Below are 23068 nucleotides of genomic sequence, written 5' to 3' on the forward strand. Positions count from 1 at the left end.
AGGACGGCCCCCGTCCGAAAGCGTGATCGGGCCTCGGACAACATTATTACAGTCAGAGTAGAAGTAGGTCGCGTAGCAAAGGCCATAAACGAGCACGTGGTCCATCTCTGATGGCATAGACAGAGAAACCGAGGCCTTTAATGATAGCCGTGAAATATATTTTTTACTTAGGTGCATTGTTAATTACGTCCCATGTATTGTTCATTCACATTCAATCTTCACAGCAACCTTAACAGTATCTGCATTTTACATCTATGAAACCCAAGAACGTTCGAGAAGTAATGCTTTTCGACACAGCTTGCATTTGGTAAAAACAAGATTGGCCGTCAAGAACAGTGCTGTTCAATAGAAACATAATGCAGGCCACATTTTAAATTTTCTAGTAGCCACGTCAAAGTGAAAAACAACAGAGGAAATTGACAATATCTTTTACTTGACCCCATATGGCAGGGGTGTCAAACTCATCTTCACCGGGGGCCACATCAGCCTTGAGGTTGCCTTCAAGGGGCCAAAAGTAATTTCAACTCCTTAACAGTTAAGGAGTAGTTACATTTATGCAGTCCTAAAATTATGTCGGCCCCTTGAAGGCAATCGCCAGGCTGATATGGCCCTCGGTGAAAACGAGTTTGACACCCCTGCCATATGTCCAAATTCATTGTCATATGTCATTTCTCCATAAAGATTATGAATGAGATATATTAGTTTTTTTAATCTAGTACATTTCAATTTGGAACAGCTGCTTTTCATGCGCTTAATAGCCACAGGTGGCCAGTAGCTACCATGTTGGACAGCACAACTTACAAAGCATTAGAGCTAGAGAGAATTTGCCCTTTCTATTAATCACTTTCCCCAACTCCAGAGCAAACAGTTACAACTGCTTAGTAAAGAAATCCATGCTTTCACTCAGTGATTCTCAAAAACTTTCAGTCTAAGAACCCCTTGGTATACTTAAGCTTGTAGAGCTTTTGTTTATGTGGGTTATCTAACTATATTTATACTATGATGAATTAAAATTAAGAAATAACTTCCAGGTTTTTAAAAATTGAAGTATAATTTATGCAGTAAAATTCACCTAGCTTTAGCGAATAGTTCTATGAATTTTGGCAAATGCATAATCATGTAACCATTACCATAATTAAGATATAGACTCATCATTCCCCCTCCCACCAAGTTACTCCCTGTCCCACTGTGAAATCCTCCACCCGCCCACCTTCAGCTCCTGGAAGCCACTTAAGACTGAGGAAGAATTTAAAACCTAAGAATACCAAAGTATATCCTCCATTAGACATCACAGCCATGACTTCATTACACGTTGTGTAGCCTCTGGAAAATTCCAAGGTACAACCGTGAGTGAACAAGAGTGGGAAAGGCAAATAATGTCTAAGCGTTATTATGAAAATAGTTTTGACTTCAATATCCCCTGAAGGAGTCCCCAGGCAGGGGTCCTGCAATACACTTAGAGAATCCCTACTTCCTGCCATCCCACCCACAGATCCTACTTAGAAGTGTACATTCTGGACTATAGTTTAAATAATTGGCACTTATAGAGTATATTCATACCTAATCCATTCACAAACATTATTGAGCACTTTATATACCTTATTTTGATTTAACTCGTGCAACAGCCACGTGAGTAACAACAGTACTTCACATTTCATGAAGTTGACCATGTCTCCTCCAGCCTGACTCTCACTGCTCCTCTAACAAATAGGGGGATGGCTGTCCTTGACTAAGAGATGTTCTGATCAATAAAGATATATTACTCATTATGATAATAAGGCCACAGCCAGGAACCAGCAAGGCCTGCTCTAGCATCCATCCAGCAGATCAAGGGTTTGAGACACCTTGGCACTCACACAGTCACTGTTCAGAGTCTTGGAGATCTTTCAGCAGCTGGGATTGCTCTGCAGGCAAATGATTTATTCAGGACCCTCAACTCTTGAGGATTAAAAACCAAAATCAGCATTATTTCCAACTGCCCCCATGTGTGCTGAGTTGGTCCTCTCCCTTTCACACCATGGAGTAGGTAGTTCCCTTGATAATGCAACTGTGTATCTACTTTCAGAGATTCATCTCCTTTCAGTATATAAATTGGTGTCCTCTTTATTTTTTTAATGTAAAGCTTAAATGTGATTCAAAAGTCTTCTCCCTGGTTCCAGAGGAGTGAGTGGCCTAGAGAGAGAGGAGTATAGCTCTGAATACCTTCTTCACTCCCTCTTCTGGCTCTCCTGCATGTCAGAAGAAAGGTCTCAGAAATTGTGATCACATTGTCATATAAAGCCACAGGAAATATCTAGAATCCAATTGGGTATCTTTTAATGATTTTTTGAAAGAAACCTTATATTTTTAGAAATATTTCCATTCTGTTACACGTTTGTGGAAGACCAGCTTAAGACCACTCAGTGGTTGTTCCAACCCACTTAGTGGCCTGTGCAGTGGGGGCTGCAGACTAGTCTTCAGTGGCAGGCTGAGCACTCTGGTCTTCAGTAGGAAACTGCTGAATAGACATGGAGGGCACCTGTGCCTTCACACCAGTCAGTGACCTCAGGCTGAGCAGTTCCATCCACCCTGAAATCCCTCCTTGTCACAGCTTTTTCAGCAGCAGCCTGCTCTTCCTTCTCAATCTCTTCAGGATCTCTGTAGAAGAAGATATCAGGCATGGCCTCCTATGGGTGTTCACGGGAGATGGTGCCATGCATGCACAAAACTTCCCAGGCGAGCATCCACTGCATCAGACCCACTGAGTGAGCCCCCTTGCTCTTGCAAGGGATGGCAATATCCACGTAGCACAGAGGAGGGTCCGTGTTACACAGAGCAGTGGTAGGCAGGTTAACGTAAGACATCTGGGTGAGAGGCTGGTGGCCAACCCTGAGATCAGTAACCACCAGAAGTCTTGGTTCCCACAAGGCTGCCTGATTCTGGCTAGTGAAGGCTCCAGGAGTAAAGTGGCCAGCAATAGGAGTGGCTCCAGTGGCAGCAGGAAACTTCAGCACAGTTTGATGGCAAGTGTTCCTGGACAATATAACACTGACATCAGCAGAGTTCTCAATGGCAACAATGGCACGAGCTGCCAGAAGCAGCTTCTCCCAGGTTCTCTTCATATTTATAATGTAGATGCTGTCATTCTTCCTTTTGTAGATGTGCTGTTCCACTTGGAAGTCAAGGTTGGTGCCACCCAAATGGGTGCCTGCTGCAAGGAATTTGGGGACATCCTCCTCCTTCATTTGCAGGACATTAAGGACTCCTGACCTTGTGAAAGTTTCCCTTTAAGTTACATGGGAACCGAGAACAATGCTATCTGGGCCCCTCTCTGGGTACCGTGGAAAGTCTTTTTAGATTAAAACATATATATCATTGCTTTATATTTTCTTCCAGGTAGGTAGGAATCCCAATAGTAAGGCATATGGAGAGCTTCCAGGTTAGCAAAAGCACCCACACCAGGAGAGTGCACATCCCAACTCCATTGGGACAGAAGCTCCCACACACTGAGGACTGTCCTAGCCCTCACCCTATGTATCTCCTCAACTGGCCGTGCATCTGTATGACATGAAGTTTCCCTGAACAACTCTAGCAAATTAATCAAACTTGAGGAGGAGGTCATGGGAACCTCCAATTTGTAGCCAAATCAGGCAGAAGTTGTGGCTAACTACTGGCAAACTGCTACTTGCAATTGGCATCTGAAGTGCAGTGGGAGCTGTCTTGTGAAACTGAGACCTTGACCTATTGGCTATGACTGTGTCTCCAGGGAGATAGTGTCAGAATTGACTTATATTGGTAGGACACCTAGCTAGTGTCATGGAGGGTTGCTTGGTGTGAGGGGAAAACCCCACACATCTGGTGTCAGAAGTATTGTGAGTGTGAAAGTAAGAGGGAAACATAATTGGAGAAGTGGGTTTTTCCCTACTCAAGAAAACTGGTAAAAGAACTAAAGGAAAAATGAGAACAATATCTCACCAAATAGAGGATATTAAGAAAGAGGTAGAAATAATTTAAAAAATAGAAACTCTGGAGTTGAAAAGAATAACTGAAATAAAAAAAATTACTAGAGGGTCTTGGCAACAGGCTTGAATAGGGAGAAGAAAGAATCATGAACTTAAACATAGATCATTGAGATTATTCATTTTAGGAACAGAACAAAAAGGAATGAAGAAAAATGAACAGACCCTCAGAGACCTGTGGGACACCATATGCATAATGGGAGTCCCAGTGGAGAAAAGAAAGAGGCAGAAAAAAAATATTTGAAAAAATAATGGCTAAAAACTTTCAAAATTTGATGGGAAACAATAATCAACACATCCAAGAAACTCAGTGAATTCCAAGCAGTATAAATTCAAAGAAAGTCACAGCTAGACACATTAAAATAGCCAAAAAACAAAGAGAATTTTGAAATCAGAGAGAGGTGATTCTCACACAACAGTAATCTCAGTAAGATTAACAGCTGACTTATCATCAGAAACCATAGGAGTCAGAAGGAAGTCGTATAACATATTCAAAATTCTTCTGTTCTTTAAAAAAAACTGTCAACCAAGAATTCTATATCTGACAAAACTCTCCTTTAAAAATGAAGGTGAAATTAAGACATTCTCAGATAAGTAAATACTATATTTATCACTAGTAGACTTTCCCTACAGAAAATGCTAAAGGGAATCCTTCGTATTAAAATGAAAGTACACTAGACAGTAATTCAAGCCCACATGAAGAAATAAAGGGCATTAGTAAAGGCATTTATATAGGTTAGTATAAAATATAGAAAAAATATTTTTTAAGGAACTGCATAAAGCAATAATTATAAATCTATGTTCATGAGCACATAGTGCACAGAGGTGTAATTTGTGACAATAAAAGCTTAAAAGAAGAAAAGAAGGAGGAATGAGATATATAAAGTTTTTTAAGTAAATGTTTTCATTTTATTTTTATTTAAACTTTTTAAAGCAAAGTTTTCTGTATACTACTGAAACTAGGTTGGTATTAATCCAAACTAGAATGCTATAAATTGAGGTATTAATGGTAATTTCCAGGGTAACCATTAAGAAAATAACTAAAAATATGTAGTAAAAGAAATGACAAGGGAATTTAAGTAGTACACTAGAAAATACATATTTAACACAAGAGAAGGCAATAATGAAAGACTGGACAACAAAACAGACACTGAAAATAAACAGTACAATAGCAATGTAAATTCTATATGAGCTATGATCACATTAAATTTAAATTAATTAAACTCTCCAATTAAAAACCAGAGATTTGCAGAATGGCTGAAGCAATGTGATCAAATTATGTCTAAAAAATCCCCCATTTTAGATTCAAAGTCACAAACAGGTTGAAAGGAAAAGGCTGGGAGAAGTTTTGTCATGCAAACAGTAATCAAAGAGAGCAGGCGTGCCTGCCCGTACTACTATCAGACAAAATAGACTTTAAGCCAAAAATTGTTACTAGAGACAAATAAGGACATTTTAGAATGACAAAAGGGTCAATCCACCAAGAAGATATAAAATTGTAAGCATACATGCATTTACAACAGAGCCCAAAATACATGAAGAAAAATAGGGCAGAAAGGAAGGGAGAAACAAACAATTCAAGAATAATAGTTGTGCCCTGGCTGGTGTGGCTCAGTGGATTGAGTGCCGGCATTCGAACCAAAGGGTCACCAGTTCAATTCCCAGTGTAGGGCACATGCCTGGATTGCCAGCCAGGTCCCCAGTTGGGGGCATATGAGAGGCAACCACTCTCTGTATCTTTTGCACATCAATGTTTCTCCTTCTCTCTCCCTTCCCGCCTCTCTAAAAATAAATAAGTGAAATCTTCTTTTAAAAATATAATGATAGTTTGAGACTTCAATATCCAGTATACTTTCCATACAGGACAAAATCACCAGACAAAAGGTCAGCAAGGATGAGAAGACTTGAGAAACACTGTAAAGCAACTAGATCTAACTTTCTTCTCAAGTGGATGTGGAATGTTCTCCAAGGTAGAACATATGTTAGGCCATAAAAACGAGTCTCAATAAACTTAAAAACACAGAGCTACCAAGTATGTTCTCTGACCATGTGGAATACAATTAGAAATCAATAACAGAAGGAAAGTTGGAAAACTCATAAATAGGTGGAAATTACACAACACTGTCCTAACTAATCAATAGGTCGATGAAGAACTAACAAGAGACATTTTCAATACTTTGAATGAGTGAAAATGGAAACACAAGCCGATATTGTGGAGAGAAGATCACCATTCCTTCAATGACGACTCAGGCATTGTGAGCTGCTTCTGTTTGACAGCCGCTTTGCTACCTCTCCACAGGGGTACTGGCCACCGATTCACCTCCACCTCTGGTGTGATGGGACACCTCGGCACCATGAGCATGCTGGGAGTCCCGGAAGGGGGGTGTTTTACATCCCTCCCAAACACATCGTTTGAGCGATTGCAGTTTTTTACTGGGAGAGTTTCAGAGTTTGTCTTTCAAGACAGCTGCATGGATCTTCTCCCTAGCCTCTCTGGGCCTCTCTAGTCATAGATTAGACATCTTGTACTTTGTGGCCGAATGGGACATGTGACCAAAGGATTCTTTGAAGTTGCTTGCCTTGACATTTTTAAACGAAGGCTTAATTCCTAGCCAAGCCTCCCCTTTCTGCTGGCTCCTGGGGCAAAGTCAGGGCATACCTAAACCTCCCAGCACAACCCCAGCGACCTGGAGTAAACAGTTGTAGTTTTCCCGCTCAGTTTTTTCTCCAATGTCAGTTCCCCCTCCCAAAATGGACAACTCCCTATCAATTTATACCCATAGGCTTACTTTGTAAAATTAAGTGCCATTTTTATAACTAAGAATATTGTCTTTATAAAAATAGGGGTTACAACTCAGCTGATTGGAGAACTGCTTTTACATAGCGCATGCTTTTTATTTATTATTTTAAAAAAATTTTAAAAGATTTATTTATTTATTTTTAGAGAGGGAAGGGAAGGAGATAGAGAGAGGGAGAGAAACATCAATGTGTGGTTGCTGGGGACCATGGCCTGCAATCCAGGCATGCGCCCTGGCTGGGAATCAAACCTGCGATGCTTTGGTTCACAGCCCGCGCTCAATCCACTGAGCTACACCAGCCAGGGACAGCATGTGCTTTTTATATTCAGTATTTCAGGCTAAGGGGCAGCTTGCCAGTCTCTAGTTCAGCCTCTATTTAAAAATATTCACTTTTTAAAAAAGAATATGAGGAGAACCCTGGTTGGGTAGCTCAGTTGGCTAGTGCATTGTCCCGATATGTCAAGGTTGTATAAATAAGTGGAACAACAAGTCAACATTTCTATTTTTTTCTCTCTCTCTCTCACCCCCTTTCTCTCTCTCTATAAGCTCAATAAATAAAAATTTAAAAAGGAACATGAGGAGGGACATCACGGGGAGGTACTCTGATGTGGAATAAAACCCATCTGGCTTTTGGCATGCCCCCATTTCCCAGGCGTATGGGTACTGTGGTTAGCTGGAGGCAACTGCCTTTGGGATATTTTCAGCTGCCCAAGGATGTCTCAAAGGTCAGAGGTATGAAAACACGAGCTATATTTTTCTTGGCTCATACTCTCATCCAGATATAACTTCAGAACAGGGATTCACAATTCTCAGCAGCACCAGGATCACCTGGGACCCTGTCAGAAATGCAAGCTCAGGCTTCGCCCCAGACCTGCTGGATTCCAGATGGTGGGAGTGGGGCCCAGTCAGCTGTGGGTTAATGAGCCCTCTGGGGGGGTGGGGTGCTGACCCACATACGAAGGTGAAAAACCACTGCTTTAGAAAAATATAACCATTTTCTATAAAAGAAGAGAAAACATTACATATTATAAATTAATGAAACCATTATGTATTCATTTAATTCTCTAAGATTTGTTTCCATTGACTATCATGTACTAAATACTGTTCTCCAGGTTTTCAGGGGGTGCAGGCAGGGAATATACATGTGCCAGGCTTGCTCCAGCCTGGCTGCAGCCTGGGCTGTGTGTGGGGCGGGCTGGTTTTACACCCTGGTTGCCAGGGGCCAGAGAGAAAGGAAGACCCAGTGGAGAAATGCTGTCTCCCCTTTTCTCGAGAAGCTCATAATCTTATTATATAAAATCTCTCTATGTATATGTTGGAAAAATTGGAAACCAATTTTAAAAGTAATTTTTTATAAAAGGAACAGCTTTTTTTGAGATGGAACTCACATGTCATATAATTCACCCTTTTTAAGTGTACATTTCAAAGTTGCTTTTAGTATAATTAATATATGTGCCTGTTACCACATTCAATTTTGGAACATTCTTGTCCCCTGTAAGAGAAATCTCACATGCATTAGTAGTCACTCCCCGTTGAATTAGATGGGGGAGAATAATTTGGTTTAATTAATCTTTGATTTCCCAGCGTCGCAGCTGTAGAAATCACTTAATAATGCTTGTTGGATGAATGAATGAGAGCTCTTTGCCCTTTTTATACCTACTTTACATTTTTTCTTGATTCATTTCACTAGACCTTCAGCTTCGTAATGACAATGACATGTCTGACTTGTTCTCTGTCACACGCCTAGTGCCTGGCACACCATGGGCACTCAATAAACAGTGCTTGAACGCAGGATTACATTAATTTTTTTTTTCATTCTCTGCATTTGTGATAACAGCCTGAATTCCAAGGATACTATACCCATCGCAACATTAATGAATCCCTACAGATAAACATTTAGAGAGGCGTCGTCAACCAGAGAGTGCTCATTGGTACCTCGACAGCCATTTCACGGGCTGGGGCGCCCTATGGGCACCCCAGTAAAACACCACCAGCCCCAGAGAGCTAGTAAATTCTTCTAACCAGAAGGGCTCTCCCCGCCCCCTCTCCCTGCACAGCCGGCTCTGCCCTCCGCCGCCTCCTCTCCGCCCACTCTCGCCGCGGTCTCCTGGCGGCGGCGGCTTTGTCTCGTGGGCTGGTCCCTGGCGGCTTCCTCCCCCGAGCAGCTGCCGCCAGAAGGAGGAAGCGGCGCGGGAGCTGTCCGGCACCCCGGTGCTGAAACCCCGAGTGCTGGTCATCCACCACCACCATGTAAGGGCCATGAAAAGGGCTCGTCCTGGCGCAGCGCGGACATGGAGGAAGACTTATTCCAGCTAAGGCAGCTGCCGTGAGTACCATGGGGGCGAGTGAGAGGCAGGCAGGCTCTCCTTTAAAAAAGGAAAACCTGCAGGGGGGCATCGCCGCATGGCTTCTTGAATTCAAAGGGGACTGTTTCCGAGGGAAGAATTAGGCCTGGAGGAGAAAAGCCATTTTCCTACCCCAGGAGCCCGGTCTCTATCTTTGAGGCAGTTCGATTTTTCAGATCCGTCAGAATCTTATGGGGACCTACAGGGTGTTATGGTTTCCCTTTTAATTGCTCTCAATCCTAGAGGGATTTTGAGGTCTGTGTTTTAAGAAAGCATTAGCTGCTGTTTGCAAATGTGGACTGAATTTATGAGCCCATGCAATGACATCGGTTATTTCCAGCCCTTCTCCTGTGCCGTGAAATTCCTCATTTTTCTGCAAGGTCTTTTGGAAGGGGATGATAATTGATGTTGCAAACTGGTTTCTAAAAAGCTAAGATGCCTTCCAAGAGGGGAGGCTTGGGCAAAGTCCGGTTGTTTTTGAAGTGTGTGAATGAGAGGGCTGAGCACCCTCGCTGAAACCTCTTGCCTTCTTCTGAATGGAAGGCTTTTGTAACAGCTAGAGTGAGACTCACTGTCAACAGCTATCCTTGGGAGCATCAGGAATACACTGCTCAGAGGATGGGCATTTTAAAGTGATACCAAATTTGTTCTGAGACTCTTGAGGGAATACGACCGAGCAACGGAAAGGACGGGGGCCTTGCAAGGGGGCTTATGGATTTCTTCTACCACAAGCCGATGGTGATTTATTAAGCAAACTCCAAGAGTGTGGGATGGGACATTAAAAAGAACATTAAGAGGCACTGTTGTTTTCTTTTTTTTAGAAGCACTAGCCCAAATGGATAACAGTAGACACCATTTGAATTTGTTGGGAAGGATATAATATTGTTAGCATGTGTGTATTTTCTGGACTTCAATTTTTTTTCTCTCTCTAAGCCACTGAGGAATTCTCCCAAGTGACTTTTAGTGTGACTGATATAGGTCTCTGAGGCTCTGAATACTGAAGGATATTGTAATATTTACTTCTTAATCTGTGTAAAATTAATTTTCATTGCATATTTTAATTAATTCAAATTTTAATTTTAAGCTCTTATTAATGGACCCACAAATAACATATCTTATGTAATACAACATTATTTCACAATTGCTCAAGGATGCTCAGTTGATAATATGCAGAGGTTGATCTATGAATACATAAAAATGGACATATCTGAGTGCAAATCTCTCAAGGAAAACATACTACTTTCATTGAAAATAAATAATCATGTTAAAAAAAACCAACATATTATCTCAAAATAAAAAATAATTCAGAAACTCAAATACAAAATTTGGTACTCAGAATAACAATGCAATTCATATTGGAGCTGCAGTTTTACTGGCATAAATTTTCAAACAATGTCAGAGCATGTGAACTTTGCAAATTACTCAGAGGTTCATGTATATTTAACTTACTAATATATAGGTGCGACATTATTGTCACAATTCCTTTTTTTAAAGATTTTATTTATTCATTTTTAGAGAGAGGGGAAGAGAAGGAGAGAAACATCAATGTGTGGTTGCCTCTCACGCGCCCCCTACTGGGGACCTGGCCCGCAACCCAGGCACATACCCTGACTGGGAATCGAACTGGCGACCCTTTGGTTTGCAGCCCGTGCTCAATCCACTGAGCTATACCAGCCAGGGCTACAATTCCTTTCTTAATTAAAAAAGGTAAAATAATAAGAGGCTTTTACTTAAATTTAAAAATTAATTATTTTTTTAAGATTTTATTTATTTAGAGAGAGGGGAAGGGAAGGAGAAAGAGAAAGAGAGGGAATGAAACATCAATGTGTGGTTGCCTTTCACATGACCCCTACTGGGGACCTGACCCACAACCCAAGCATGTACCCTGACTGGGAATTGAACCACTGACCCGTTGGTTTGTAGGCCCACACTCAATCCACTGAACTACATTAGCCAGGGCTAAAACTTAATTTATTTTTATTAACATATAAGATAAAGTACTATATCAACTATGTAGGGCAAAGTTCAAAAAGAAGCACAAGAATAAAAAGTCAGTCTCTCCTCAAACCCCAGTTTTATGTTTCTTGTTTATTCTTTCTGACATTTTATGCACACAAATACATGTATATCTGTTAGAGAGGCCAAATTGTGTACTGGGGAAGAGCACTGGTCCTTCCATAAGACCGACTTGGGTTCAGACCCTGACTCTGCCACTTCTTGGTTATGTGACTTCAAGCAAGTGACTTAGCCGTTCTAAAGACTCAGTTTCTCTAGCCATAAAATGGGGGTCACCATAGTACTTGGCTCATGGGGTTATTGTGAAGCTCAAGTGAGCTAATATGTACCACATACCTGACAGATACAAACCACTCAACATACATTAACTATTATAATTATTACATCTGAAACATCATCTATAAAAACAAAATATATTGGCTCCTGATGTTGGACTTCCAAAAACTGTAATCTGCAAACCCCAAACTACATTTGAATGAGGTCAAAATTAGCCCTGAGATGTACTGACCTTGATTTTTGTTTTTTTAAAGAGTAAAGTAAAAGGAATAGCTGTGTGGATTTGAGTGGGTTACAAACATGACTTGGATGGCTTTAAACCACACCCTGTCTACGTTATGCACAACTTCTAGGCAGCAGATTTCCCGAGAGCAATATGGCTTTAAAAACTGGAATGCCTTGTAGAAGGTTGCCAAGCGTGGGCTTTGGAATAGGTTCAGACCCTTGGGAGGCCAAGTGTTAATAGATTATAAGCCACTAAGTAGTTTACAGGGTCAGGGCTCAGGGAAAAGGGAATGAGGGTGGCTAAGGAAACAACTCCTCCTTGTACTTGGGGTCTCCTCCACAGAGCTCTAGGATGGCTCATTTGAGACCGTGGATAACCTCAGCTTTTCACCTGCTGTCCACTCGGGCACAACACCATGTACAGGAGATCCAAGAAGCTGAAATTTGGTGTCTAGTTTGGTCTGATGTGTGACCTTCTGCAAGCTAGACTGTTCCGAGTCTCTCCTTTCTAGGATGATTTCTTGAAAGCAACTTCTTATTCATTCATTCAATTTACTTGGGTGCCATCCTTGACACAAGAGATTCTACAACTGAATAAGGTTGCCATTATCCCTGCCCTTGAGATGCTTGTAATCCAGCACCATAATGTTTGATACAGTAGTCACTAGCTACATGTGACTATTTAAATTTAAGCCTAAATCATGCAATTTGTATGTGAAACAACCTTTACAGTATAATATATAGTATAAGTATAATTTATAGATAAAATACATGGAATTTGAAACATCAGTCCCTTGGTAGCACTAACCACATTTCAGGTGCGCATTAGCTACATGTGGCCAGTGGCCGCTGTAAACACAGCTCAGGTCAGAAACATTTCCATCCCTGCAGAAAGGTTTATTGAATGGCACTGACCTGGTGGGAAAGGCAGACGCTGAACACATAGCTGCCCAATAATTAGGAGAATGGTCTTACAGGCTACACAAGGACAAGTTCAGGGTCCAATGAGACTAGTTTTAGAACGAGGAGGGAGAGGATCAGAAAAGACTTCCTTGAGGAAGTGGCACTGGGGCTGAGTCCGCAGACGTGTGTAGGCGTCGTCCAGGAAGAGAGATGGGACGTGGAGAAATCCAGACAAAGGGGACTGTGTCAGGGGGGGAACTCCAAGTCAGGCCAGTGGGGCAGACTGAACGAGTGGCTTGGGAGAAGGCTGCAGAGGATGGATGGCAGGGACCAAGCCATACAGGACCCTGTAGTTTGTGACAAGGAGTTAGAACTTCACCCTATGCTCACTCAATTCACTTTCTATCCTTTTTTACAAACCATGTCTTTTAAGATTGAGCTTAAGTCCATCACTTCAATGAATCTTCTCCTGACTTCCCCTGGTCTTAAATGGGGGGAAAAGATCTGGGTTCAAATCCTGACTCTGTCACTTATTATCTGGGTGGCGTTGGGGCCAGTGACTTTATCTCCCCAAGGCTGGGAGCTCGTCTTTAAATCAGGGTAGTGACGGTCTCTGCGTGGCGGGAAGACCACCACTGCGGAGCTCTCGGCCCAGTTGCGGGCTCCAAGTAAGGGCTCAGTCAATGACACTGATGTTATTTGTCTTCATTTACTTTGGATTTGTCTCTCTTATCCTCCAACTTGTTCAGGTAGTAAAGCACCAGGAAGCTGCGGTCTCCTTCTTAGAACACTAAGCAAATATCCTACTGAAAGCTAATGAAAGTACATGTCCAAACTTGAACTCCTGATCTTTCCTCCACCTTGCTCTTTTTCCAGCCTCAGCCATCTCAGTTGATGGTAACTCTATCATCCCATTTGGGCCTAAAACTTTGGAGTCAAGTTTGACTCCTCTTTCTCTTACATTTCACTTTAATCCATCAAGAAATGCCCCTGGTCTCACCTTTAAGCTGTATCCAGACTCCAACCACTTTTCTCTACCTCTAGTGCTGTTTCCTGGTTCAACACCCGATTCTCTCTCGTTTGGATGTATTGCAGTGGTCACTTTACTGGTTTCCTGCTCCTGCCCTTGTCTCCCTACAGCCCCTTCTCAACACAGCATCTAGAGGGATTCTTTAAAAGTCAGAACGTGTCCCTCCTCCATTCAAAACCCTCCCGTGGCACCCCATCTCACCCATCTCTTCCCTTCTACCACCAACTCCTCCTGCTGCAGCCGCTCTGGTGTCCTTGGTGTTTCTCTACCATTGAGGGTAGACTCCTGCCTCTGGACCCACTGTTCTCTGTCTAGAAAGCTCTTCCTCAAAGTCTCTGCTTCACCTGTGTCAAGTCTCAAATGCTACTGTCTCGCCAAAGCCTACCCTGACCACCCTCGTTAAGACTGGAACCCTCTATCACAACTATTAGCATGACTCCTATCAAAAAAAAATACAAATACGAATAATAAGTGTTGACCAGGATGTGGAGAAATTGGAATTCTTGGGTACTGTTCGTGGGAATGAAAAATGGTGCAGCCTCCATGGAAAACAAGATGGCGGTTCCTTTAAAAATTAAAAATATGCTCTGGCTGGCGTAGCTCAGTGGATTGAGTGGATTGATTATTTTTAGAGAGAGAAGGGAGGGAGGGGGAGAGAGAGAGAGAGAGAAAGAGAGAGAGAGGGAAACATCAATGTGTGGTTGCTGGGGGTCATAGCCTGCAACCCAGGCATGCACCCTGGCTGGGAATCGAACCTGCGACACTTCGGTTCACAGCCCGCGCTCAATCCACTGAGCTACGCTAGCCAGGGATAAATAAAATCTTTTAAAAAATTAAAAATAAAGCATGTGATCCAGCAATCTCACTTCTGGGTATATACTCATGAAAGAATTGAAAGCAGAATCTTGAAAATATATTTGTACACTCCTGTTTATAGCAACATTATTTTCAATAGTCAAAAGGTGGAAGCAGCCCAAACATCTCTTGATGAGCGAGTAGATAAACAAATTCGGTCTCTCTAGCCATGCAATGGAATATTATGCAGCTCTGAAAAGGGAGGAAAGTCTGACACCTGCTACAACGTGGATAAACCTTGAGGACATCATCGTGCTCAGTGAAACAAGCCAGTCACAGATAGACAACTACTATATGATACCACGTATATGGGGTACATAGAATAGTCCAGTTCATAGAGACAGAAAGTAGAGTAGCAGTTGCCAGGGGCTGCAGGGGAAGGGGGTAGGGAGTTGTTGAATGCATACAGAGTTTCAGTTTTGCAAGATAAAAAGAGTTCTGTGGCTGGATGGTGGTGACGGCTGCACACCATCACGAAGGCGCTTAGTGCCACCGAACTGCACTCTCAAAAATGGTTAAATGGCGAGTTTAGTCGTGTGTGTATTTTCCCTCGATTGAAAACAATGCCGCCCTCTTTCCCCATCTGCCAGCACCACGTTCTACTTTTCCCTTTCTCGTAGTGCGTGTCACCTTCTAACATATAACTTGCTTATTTATTGATTAGTGGTCATCTTCCCGCACTAGAGTGACAGCTGCACATGGCAGGGGTCTCAGGTACCCAAGCACCTGGGATGTCACCTAGGTTCCATCTGATACTGGGTTCCAGTGTAGACCAGCATATGGAGGCCGAGAGATTAAAACTTTATCAATGAAAACCCAGAAGAATCTGTTCATCGCCTTGATCATTCTGCTTAACAGTGGTGGCTACACAGCTGCGTCGACCTGGAAAGATCAGACACAGCCTCGTTTCATCATATTAGTCTCTTTGCTTCCGCATCCCCTTCTTAAATCAGGGAGGTTGGGAGAATGCATTTTGACGTAGTGATTACGTGTCTTCTTGATAGCTCTTTGGGCCCATGGTCACCCTGACAAGGACTCATTTTTGAATTCTAGAGAAGGACCTAGAAGCAGGTTTCATTTCCTCATCAACTGAGGAGACCTCTGCATGATGCTTTCTCTCTGTTGCCCTCTTTCATCTCCATGGCAACGCTGAGAGATAAGAATTTTCATCTCCATTCTACCAGGCAGGAGACAGACTCAGAGAGGTAAAGGAGCCTACCCAGGGCTCCATGGCTGCTGAACGGCATCAGCATGGGAGTGAAACCCAGTCACTTTGTGTGGCAGAGCTGGGCTCTCTTCTTCCCTGTGGCAGACCACCGCTCTTCACCCAAGACTGTCAATGGCAGCCTGAGAGGATCACAATGAGGTTTAAGCTTCCTCTTCAGTCTGATAGATTCAGGAGCTCAGGAGATAAAGGCCCAGAAAACTCAGATGAAAAGAGGGAAGAAAATCTTCTGTATCTAAAATACCTGAATCGAGTCTCAGACCCCCAACTCAAGGGACGAGGTGAATGAATTTCAGGGTGGCGCAATTAAGATCTTTACATTGACAGCTATTTCCTCAAGCTCCTCTCTTCTTTAAATAGTGAAATTATGTAAAATAAATGTTCCAGCTATTTTGGTGAATTGTATGCTATCTATACCCCACAATTGCCAAGGAGTTGACAGCCAGCCTGCTTTGAAGCCCTCATATATTTAACATATGCCGCTGCTATTTTCTTTCATATTTCTCTTTTTTTTTCCCCCTTGGGAAATCTTGGCTCGTGTACTTGATGCATCCTTTTAGAAACACAGCCGATTGAAGATGTAGCTTGGCTTTCTGAGTCTCATTTAATGTCAGAGGTCTCCTTTTCATGTCTGTCTTAAAACAAAGGTTCATAAATAAAGGTGCCCCGGCTCCTTGTGGTTTGCCAGGAATGTGAACAGATCCTGGCTTAAAACTGCAGGGAGCTAGGCCGCTTTCTCAAAGTCACATTTCACAAAGGTCAATGTACTCCACTCTCCAGGCAGAGAGGTGGCTTGGGTGGAGGCAGGTGGGAGGGCAGCTAACATTTACTCAAAGCCCGCAGTTCCCCATTCATCAAGCTCAGTTCATCTTCCTGATGGCCCCGGGAGCCCTGTCATCTCATCGCCCCTGTTTCACAGATGGGACATGCTTAGCAGATGCTACCTGATCCCCAAGAGCTCTGTCAACAGTTGCTATTGTTACCGGCATTGATTATTAAAGGGGTAGATGCCCAGGTTAAAAAATGGCAAACGTTACAGAAAGGTCCAAAATAAAAAGCAAACAAATTTCCTTTTCCGCCACACGCCTTGTTTCCAGGCGGCGCTCCTCCCCAGAAGCAACCAGTCTTCAGCTCCTCCTGACTCCTTCCAGAACGTCTAGGCTCCAGAAGCATAAATAATCTCTGGCAGCGCTTCTCAGACTTACTTGAACTGCACACACTGTCTGGGGACCTGGCTGAAATGCAGAGGCTGATTGAGTAGGTCTGGGTCAGGGGCGGAGACTGCATGTCTAAAAAGCCCCCAGGGGATGCTGGGCCTCTGGTTGGAGACCACACGTCAGTCTCGGTGGCTAGGATCTAGGTCACGGGATCACATGCTAGCTTATTCAATAACGAGCCCCAACAATTTTTCCCGGTGGCTCTCACAGGTGAACTTGTGTGCATGTTCATGTATGTGTGTTTACTGTGGTAAGGTACACATCACATTCAATGGGCCATTGTGATTTGTTTAAAGTGCACCGTTAGCAGCATGACGGGTAAGTCCATTCACGCTGTTGCGCAGCCATCGCCACCATCCACCTATAGAATGTCTCCGTCTGCCCTGCTGGAACTCGATGGCCACGGAACACGGGCTCCTCACTCTCCCCTTCCTCCAGCACCTGCCTCTGCCCTCTGTGAATCTGACTCGTTCTGGCCCCTTCGTGTAGGTGGGCAATACCTGTCCCTCTGTGTTAGGCTTATTTCACTCAGCATCATGTCTTTAAAGTCCATCTCTGTTGTAACACACATCAGAATTTCCTTCCTTTTTAAGGCAGGATAATAGTCCATTGGACGGATAGACCACGCTTTGCTTATCCATGCACCCATTTGCCCCCTGACGGACACTTGGATTCTTTCCATCTTTGGCTGTTGTGATATAGATCAACCCAAAAACATTTTTTTCAAAAGACATTTTCTTAAGTGGATGTGCCATAATCTATTTCCTCACTCTTTTCCTGAGGATTGCTTCTGGTTTTTGTTAATACTTATCACATTTAGTTAACAATTATCACATGCAAAGCTGCAAACAGCCTGCTAGCACTTGGGGAGAACAGCACCCACGGAGTGGCTGGGAGCGGGAACCCTGGGAAGTCGGCGGCTTTGCCAACGTCTGGCTTAGACACCCCCTATGTGACCCTGGACAAGCTCCCAGCCCCTCTGTTCTTGAGTGTTCTCATCTGGAATATGGGGATAGTGGGAGTGAAGGTTAAATAAGACAACCAACAAAAGCACAAACCCTGGACCTGACTCCCAGCAAGCTAATAGTCCACATCAGCTGTTATTTGTGTGGTAAATCCCTACCTACTTATGTCTGTGATGAATTACCAGCATGGCCAATCTGGGTGGGTGCACAGAGCATTTTACGTTTTGAAAGATACCACAGATTACCTTCCAAAAAGGTTGCAGTGGTTGCTATGAGTCACAGAAAGAAGCACGGAGTCCTGGAGAGACCTTCAGGAGAGGATGTGAGAAAAGCAGTAGTCAGGGAAGATGATCAGGCCACATGGTCATTTCCTTCTCCGACATCGCCCTCAGAGTTGAGGGTGACCCACAGGCCTTTCCTTCATCCCTGAAAATGAAGCGATAATATGAGTAAGTGTTCATGTCCTTCCTTTGCCTAATAATTATCTGTGTTTTATCTTGTTTGAATACCTTGGGGGACTGTTTATGGTTTTTTTTTATTTTGGGGTTGCTTCCTGGGGACAGAGAGTCCCTTCCCAGAACTCCTTTCTCAGTGGGGTGCAGAGTTGGACTGTCCCATCTGCAGGGACCAGGCTGCCCAGGTCCAACCACACTATTTCCTTAGGGGAATGTGGGCCCCAGGTGGCCAGATATTCTACTTAAAGAGACATCAGAAGTCTTGCTTTTTATGTGAACTCTTTCCATTAAAAAGTTGGGTGTCCACTTAAAAAATATTACATATAAGCAACTTTTTGTGGGCATCATATAACCTTTAGGTGACCAAATGGTTATCTCTGTTACAGAGAGATGAGTCTAAATTCTGAAACACATGCTTCCAAACAGTATTCAGGTCTAGAATGAAGATACCCTCATTCCCACAGCCCACCGTGTGGACAGGGTCCCTTTGGAGTGGTGCAGTGCCCAACCTGTACACCTGCCTGGGGCAGTCCTGGCTGAGACACAGCCTTCGAAGTTGCGTCACCCCCAGCAGCCCGGCTCAACAGAAATGCCAACCCCTTACCCGTTCAACTCCCCTGACTGTGAAAACAAAGCCTTTCACCTGTCTTGGGAACAAGAGCTGTGCAGCAAGGCTGGGGAGGGGGAGCTCTAGCCTTCATGACCGGATTTGCTCTGTCCTCTAGAGTGGTGAAATTTCGTCGCACGGGCGAGAGTGCAAGGTCAGAAGATGACACGGCTTCGGGAGAGCATGAGGTCCAGATCGAAGGGGTCCGCACGGGCCTAGAGGCGGTGGAGCTAGACGATGGAGCAGCTGTGCCCAAGGAGTTTGCCAATCCCACTGACGGTGAGGGGGCCCTGCGGCTGAGACATCAGCCCAGGCCACAGTCAGGGGCTCTGAGATGCCAGGGTTGCCTCCCCAGGTGGCACTTTCAGAGGGATCTCTTGAAGGGGCAAGTAGGAGGGCCCAGAGGGCCCAGGGGTGATACTGGAAGTGTGAGCTGAACCTATATGGCTTACATCACCAAGCAAGGTTACATCACAATCCCTGCCATCAGCATCATTGCATTACACTTGGCTGAGGACAGCATGATGACGATGGTGATGATGTTGATGAGATGTGATGATTATGGTGATAATGATGATGGTGATGATGATAGTGATGATGATGATGGTGACATGATGGTGGTGGTCATGATGATGGTGATGATGATATGATGGTGGTGATGGTAGTGATGATGATGGTGATATGATGGTGGTGGTCATGATGATATTGATGATGACAGTGACGATGATGGTGATATAATGGTGGTGGTCATGATGATGGTGATGATGGTGGTGACGATGATGGTGATGGTGGTCATGATGATGGTGATGATGGTGGTGACGATGATGGTGATATGATGGCGGTGTCATGATGATAGTGTAATGATAATATGGTGATGATGGTGGTGGTGATGATTGTGATGATGGTGGTGACAATGGTGCTGATTATGATGGTGATGATAATTGTGGTGGTGATGATGATGATAGTGTATTGATGATGTGGTGTTGATGAAGGTAATCATGATGGTGAGAATTATAACACCGATGATAATGGTGGTGGTGAATATGGTATTGTTGGTGAGCATGATGGTGATGATGGTGATGATTATGATAAGCGATGATGATGATGATGATGGTGATAGTGTATTGATGATGTGATGAGGATGGTGGCAATGATGGTGATATTATGACAATGATAATAACGCTGGTGGTGATGGTGGTGGTGATGATGATGTTGGTGAATGTGATGTTGATAATGATAATCGTGATGGGAAACAGTTGACATTAGCTGAAGGTTTACTCTGTGCCAGGCACTGTTCTAAGCACTTGACACATATTACCCATTTAATCTTCACATTTCTAACTGGAACTATTATGATCACCTTCCCCATTTTGCAGAAGAGGAAACTCAAGTGTAGAAAGGTTAAGCATCTTGCCCAGAGTCACACAGCTACAAATCAGTCAAACCATATTTCAACCCAGGTGATCTGGCCTCAGAATCCACATCCTTACCCATGACGCTGTGCTGCCTCTGAGTAGAGCCGTTCAAACAAAGAGCCTGAGGCGGTGCTGGGGGACCTGGTCTCCCCTCATTGCTTGATGCTGACCAGTGAAATCATTCTATGCATTCCTGAAAGGCCCCCGATTCCCAACAGGAGGGAGAATTACTGACCCGAACCCAAGGCCTGTTGTTCGCAGAGCTAAGGAGGCAATGACTGGGGAGAGGGGAGGCAGTGGTTAGGAGCAGTGTCTTTGCTGTCAGGCCGCTCTGGGCTCAACTCCCAGATCAATGCTGTGTCAGCTGTGTGACACTGGGAATGTCCACTTCCTCCTCTGCAAATGGGGCTGAGCCTGGACCTTCACAAGTTGTGACAGGGACTTAATGAGGCAATGCCCTTCAAGCTCCTAGGGCGGTGCCTGGCTCATGGTGAACTCTCAGCAGCGCACCATTATGTCATCGTCACTCTTCATGTCACTGACGATGTTAGAGGGCTCACTCTGCCGTCTCCTCAAAACTTCTGCTGGAAAAAAAGCCAGAAGCAGCTCACACTTTTGGAGAACAAAAGTTTGATTGATGTTAGAGGTTCATGATTGACATCCCAAAAAAGCAACAGTTGCCAGAAGTGATGCTGAAACTATTTTAGATTTATGGAAACACTACCGAGAGTGCCCACATGTGCCTCCTGGGAGCATCAACCAGTGGACGTTCATCACAACCAGGAGATGAGCTCTGGTGCAATACATTTTCCTACGTCCCAGACTTTTTATTTAACTTCACCAGTCTTCCCAGCAGTGCCGTTGCAGGACACAGCCCAGCACACCGCATTGCACTTAGTCTTTTAGTATTTTCCAAAACACGTATTCACTTACCAATTACATCTTTAGTTTTTCAGCATACCAATACCATGGGTTTATGTGGAAATCATTTAGACCCTTTAGAAATGTGCAAAGTAGGTAAGCGGCTGCTGTCCTCAAAGATGAGCCTGCGGCCACTCATCCCGACTTCCCCTGCGTGGTGCCCACACACACCTGCTTTCATCTCAGAGACAGTTCTTACAGCACGAACCTCTCCACACGCCGCCTGTCACGCAGCAATAGAGTGCGGACACCTTTCATTTGAGTACAGATGAAACTCTGCTTTTACAAAGTATTCTTTTTCTGACTATGCAAGTAATGCATTGTACAAGGAAGGAAGCTAAAGTTGCAAATGATTTCTCCCCTTTTCCCTTCAAAGACCACGAAAATAAAACCATAATGTAAGTTTTGTGTATATTCTGTGCATAGTCACATATACTATACACCCATACATGCATCCATTTCAAAGAAGAGAACCGTACTAAATATTTTGTTGTCTATCTTCCTTTTTTAAAAAAAATTAATTAACAATAATATATATGCACACCACTTTCTACATCTGCACATTTTTTTAACAGCTGGGGCATATTTTATAATGTGGATGTATAAACACATAAAATTATAATATATGTCATCATTTATTCAACCAAGGCCTGTTGATAGACATTCTGAATTTTCCCATTTTCCCTTTTGTAAACAACATTGCAATGGATTCGAGAGCCAGGTATCTTTTCAAACTTGCTGGAATGCTTTTTTAGGATAAGTTCTAGAAACAGCATGTGCTGCCTTTAATGAGTTTGCCCAAGGTGCCCGCCAGCCCCGCTCCACACCAGGACAACCACAGGATGCCCTAACTCGCTTCTCCCCTCCTCCTGCCTCCTTCCCAGATACTTTCATGGTGGAAGATGCGGTGGAAGCCATTGGGTTCGGAAAATTTCAATGGAAGCTGTCGGTTCTCACTGGCCTGGCTTGGGCAAGTATTTCCGGGGCAGAGACCTCACATTTACTCCTCAAGAGACCCTTATGCATGCTGCTCCACTGGGTTTCCATCATCTACAAGGAAGGACAGAGTGCTTTCCACAAATAGCCTTGGCTTGAACCAATAAGGTTTACGCTGAGTGACGCAGGTGGTAATGCAGGTCAGTGCTTGGGGGGAGTCGGGTAATGTTGGCAATTGCCCACAAGGAGGAGTTGGAGCTCCTGGGTAATTGAATGGTTCTCCATCCTTTGGAGCTCAGGGCCTCTCTAAGATGATGAAGGCATTTGTGGAGCTCACCCTAGAAAATTATGCACAGGTAAAACTGAGCCCCTTGCTTCATGAGGCACAGGACCCCTGGCGAAAATCCCTCCACTGACCTATTGCAAATAGAGCATCTAGACCATTAGTACAACTGAAATTTATTTTTATTTTATTTTTTAAAGATTTTATTTATTTATTTTTAGAGAGGGAAGGGAGAGAGAAAGAGAGAGAAAGAGAAACATCAATGTGCGGTTGCTGGGGGTCATGGTCTGCAACCCAGGCATGTACCCTGGCTGGGAATCGAACCTGCGACACTTTGGTTCGCAGCCTGCACTCAATCCACTGAGCTACGCCAGCCAGGGCTGAAATTTATTTTTGAAATTATTTTTCCAAATGGATCTTTAATTTCCCCATGTCGTTTTCCCACTAATCCAAAAGGCTACCTGGATCGTCCACATATTCCCACAGCTTCATAGGGCTGCGTCTGGACTCTCATTTCCATCCCATTGTTCTATCTAGTCCTGTAAAGAATGTTTAATCACCAAGGCTTCCAAGTATGTTTTAATATATTAAACAGTCA

The 23068-nt window shown here is 43.7% G+C and overlaps 1 protein-coding gene and 1 pseudogene across 1 annotated transcript in view; one reads left to right on the top strand and one right to left on the bottom strand.

Moving 5' to 3' along the window:
- Positions 1–2359: 2359 nt before the first annotated feature.
- On the bottom strand, positions 2360–3311 carry LOC114509397 (annotated as a pseudogene).
- Positions 3312–8828: 5517 nt separating this feature from the next.
- LOC114510000 (SV2 related protein) overlaps positions 8829–23068 on the top strand; it is a 53707-nt gene continuing 39467 nt past the window's right edge. Inside the window, exons 1-3 of the mRNA XM_028528647.2 lie at positions 8829–9122; positions 19034–19194; positions 22136–22221. Of these exons, the coding sequence (XP_028384448.1) occupies positions 9088–9122; positions 19034–19194; positions 22136–22221 (282 nt within the window). The 5' untranslated portion in view covers positions 8829–9087. The remainder of the gene's footprint in view (positions 9123–19033; positions 19195–22135; positions 22222–23068) is intronic.

The sequence above is a fragment of the Phyllostomus discolor genome, chromosome 13, assembly GCF_004126475.2.
Source record: "Phyllostomus discolor isolate MPI-MPIP mPhyDis1 chromosome 13, mPhyDis1.pri.v3, whole genome shotgun sequence".
NCBI classification, from domain to species: domain Eukaryota; kingdom Metazoa; phylum Chordata; class Mammalia; order Chiroptera; family Phyllostomidae; genus Phyllostomus; species Phyllostomus discolor.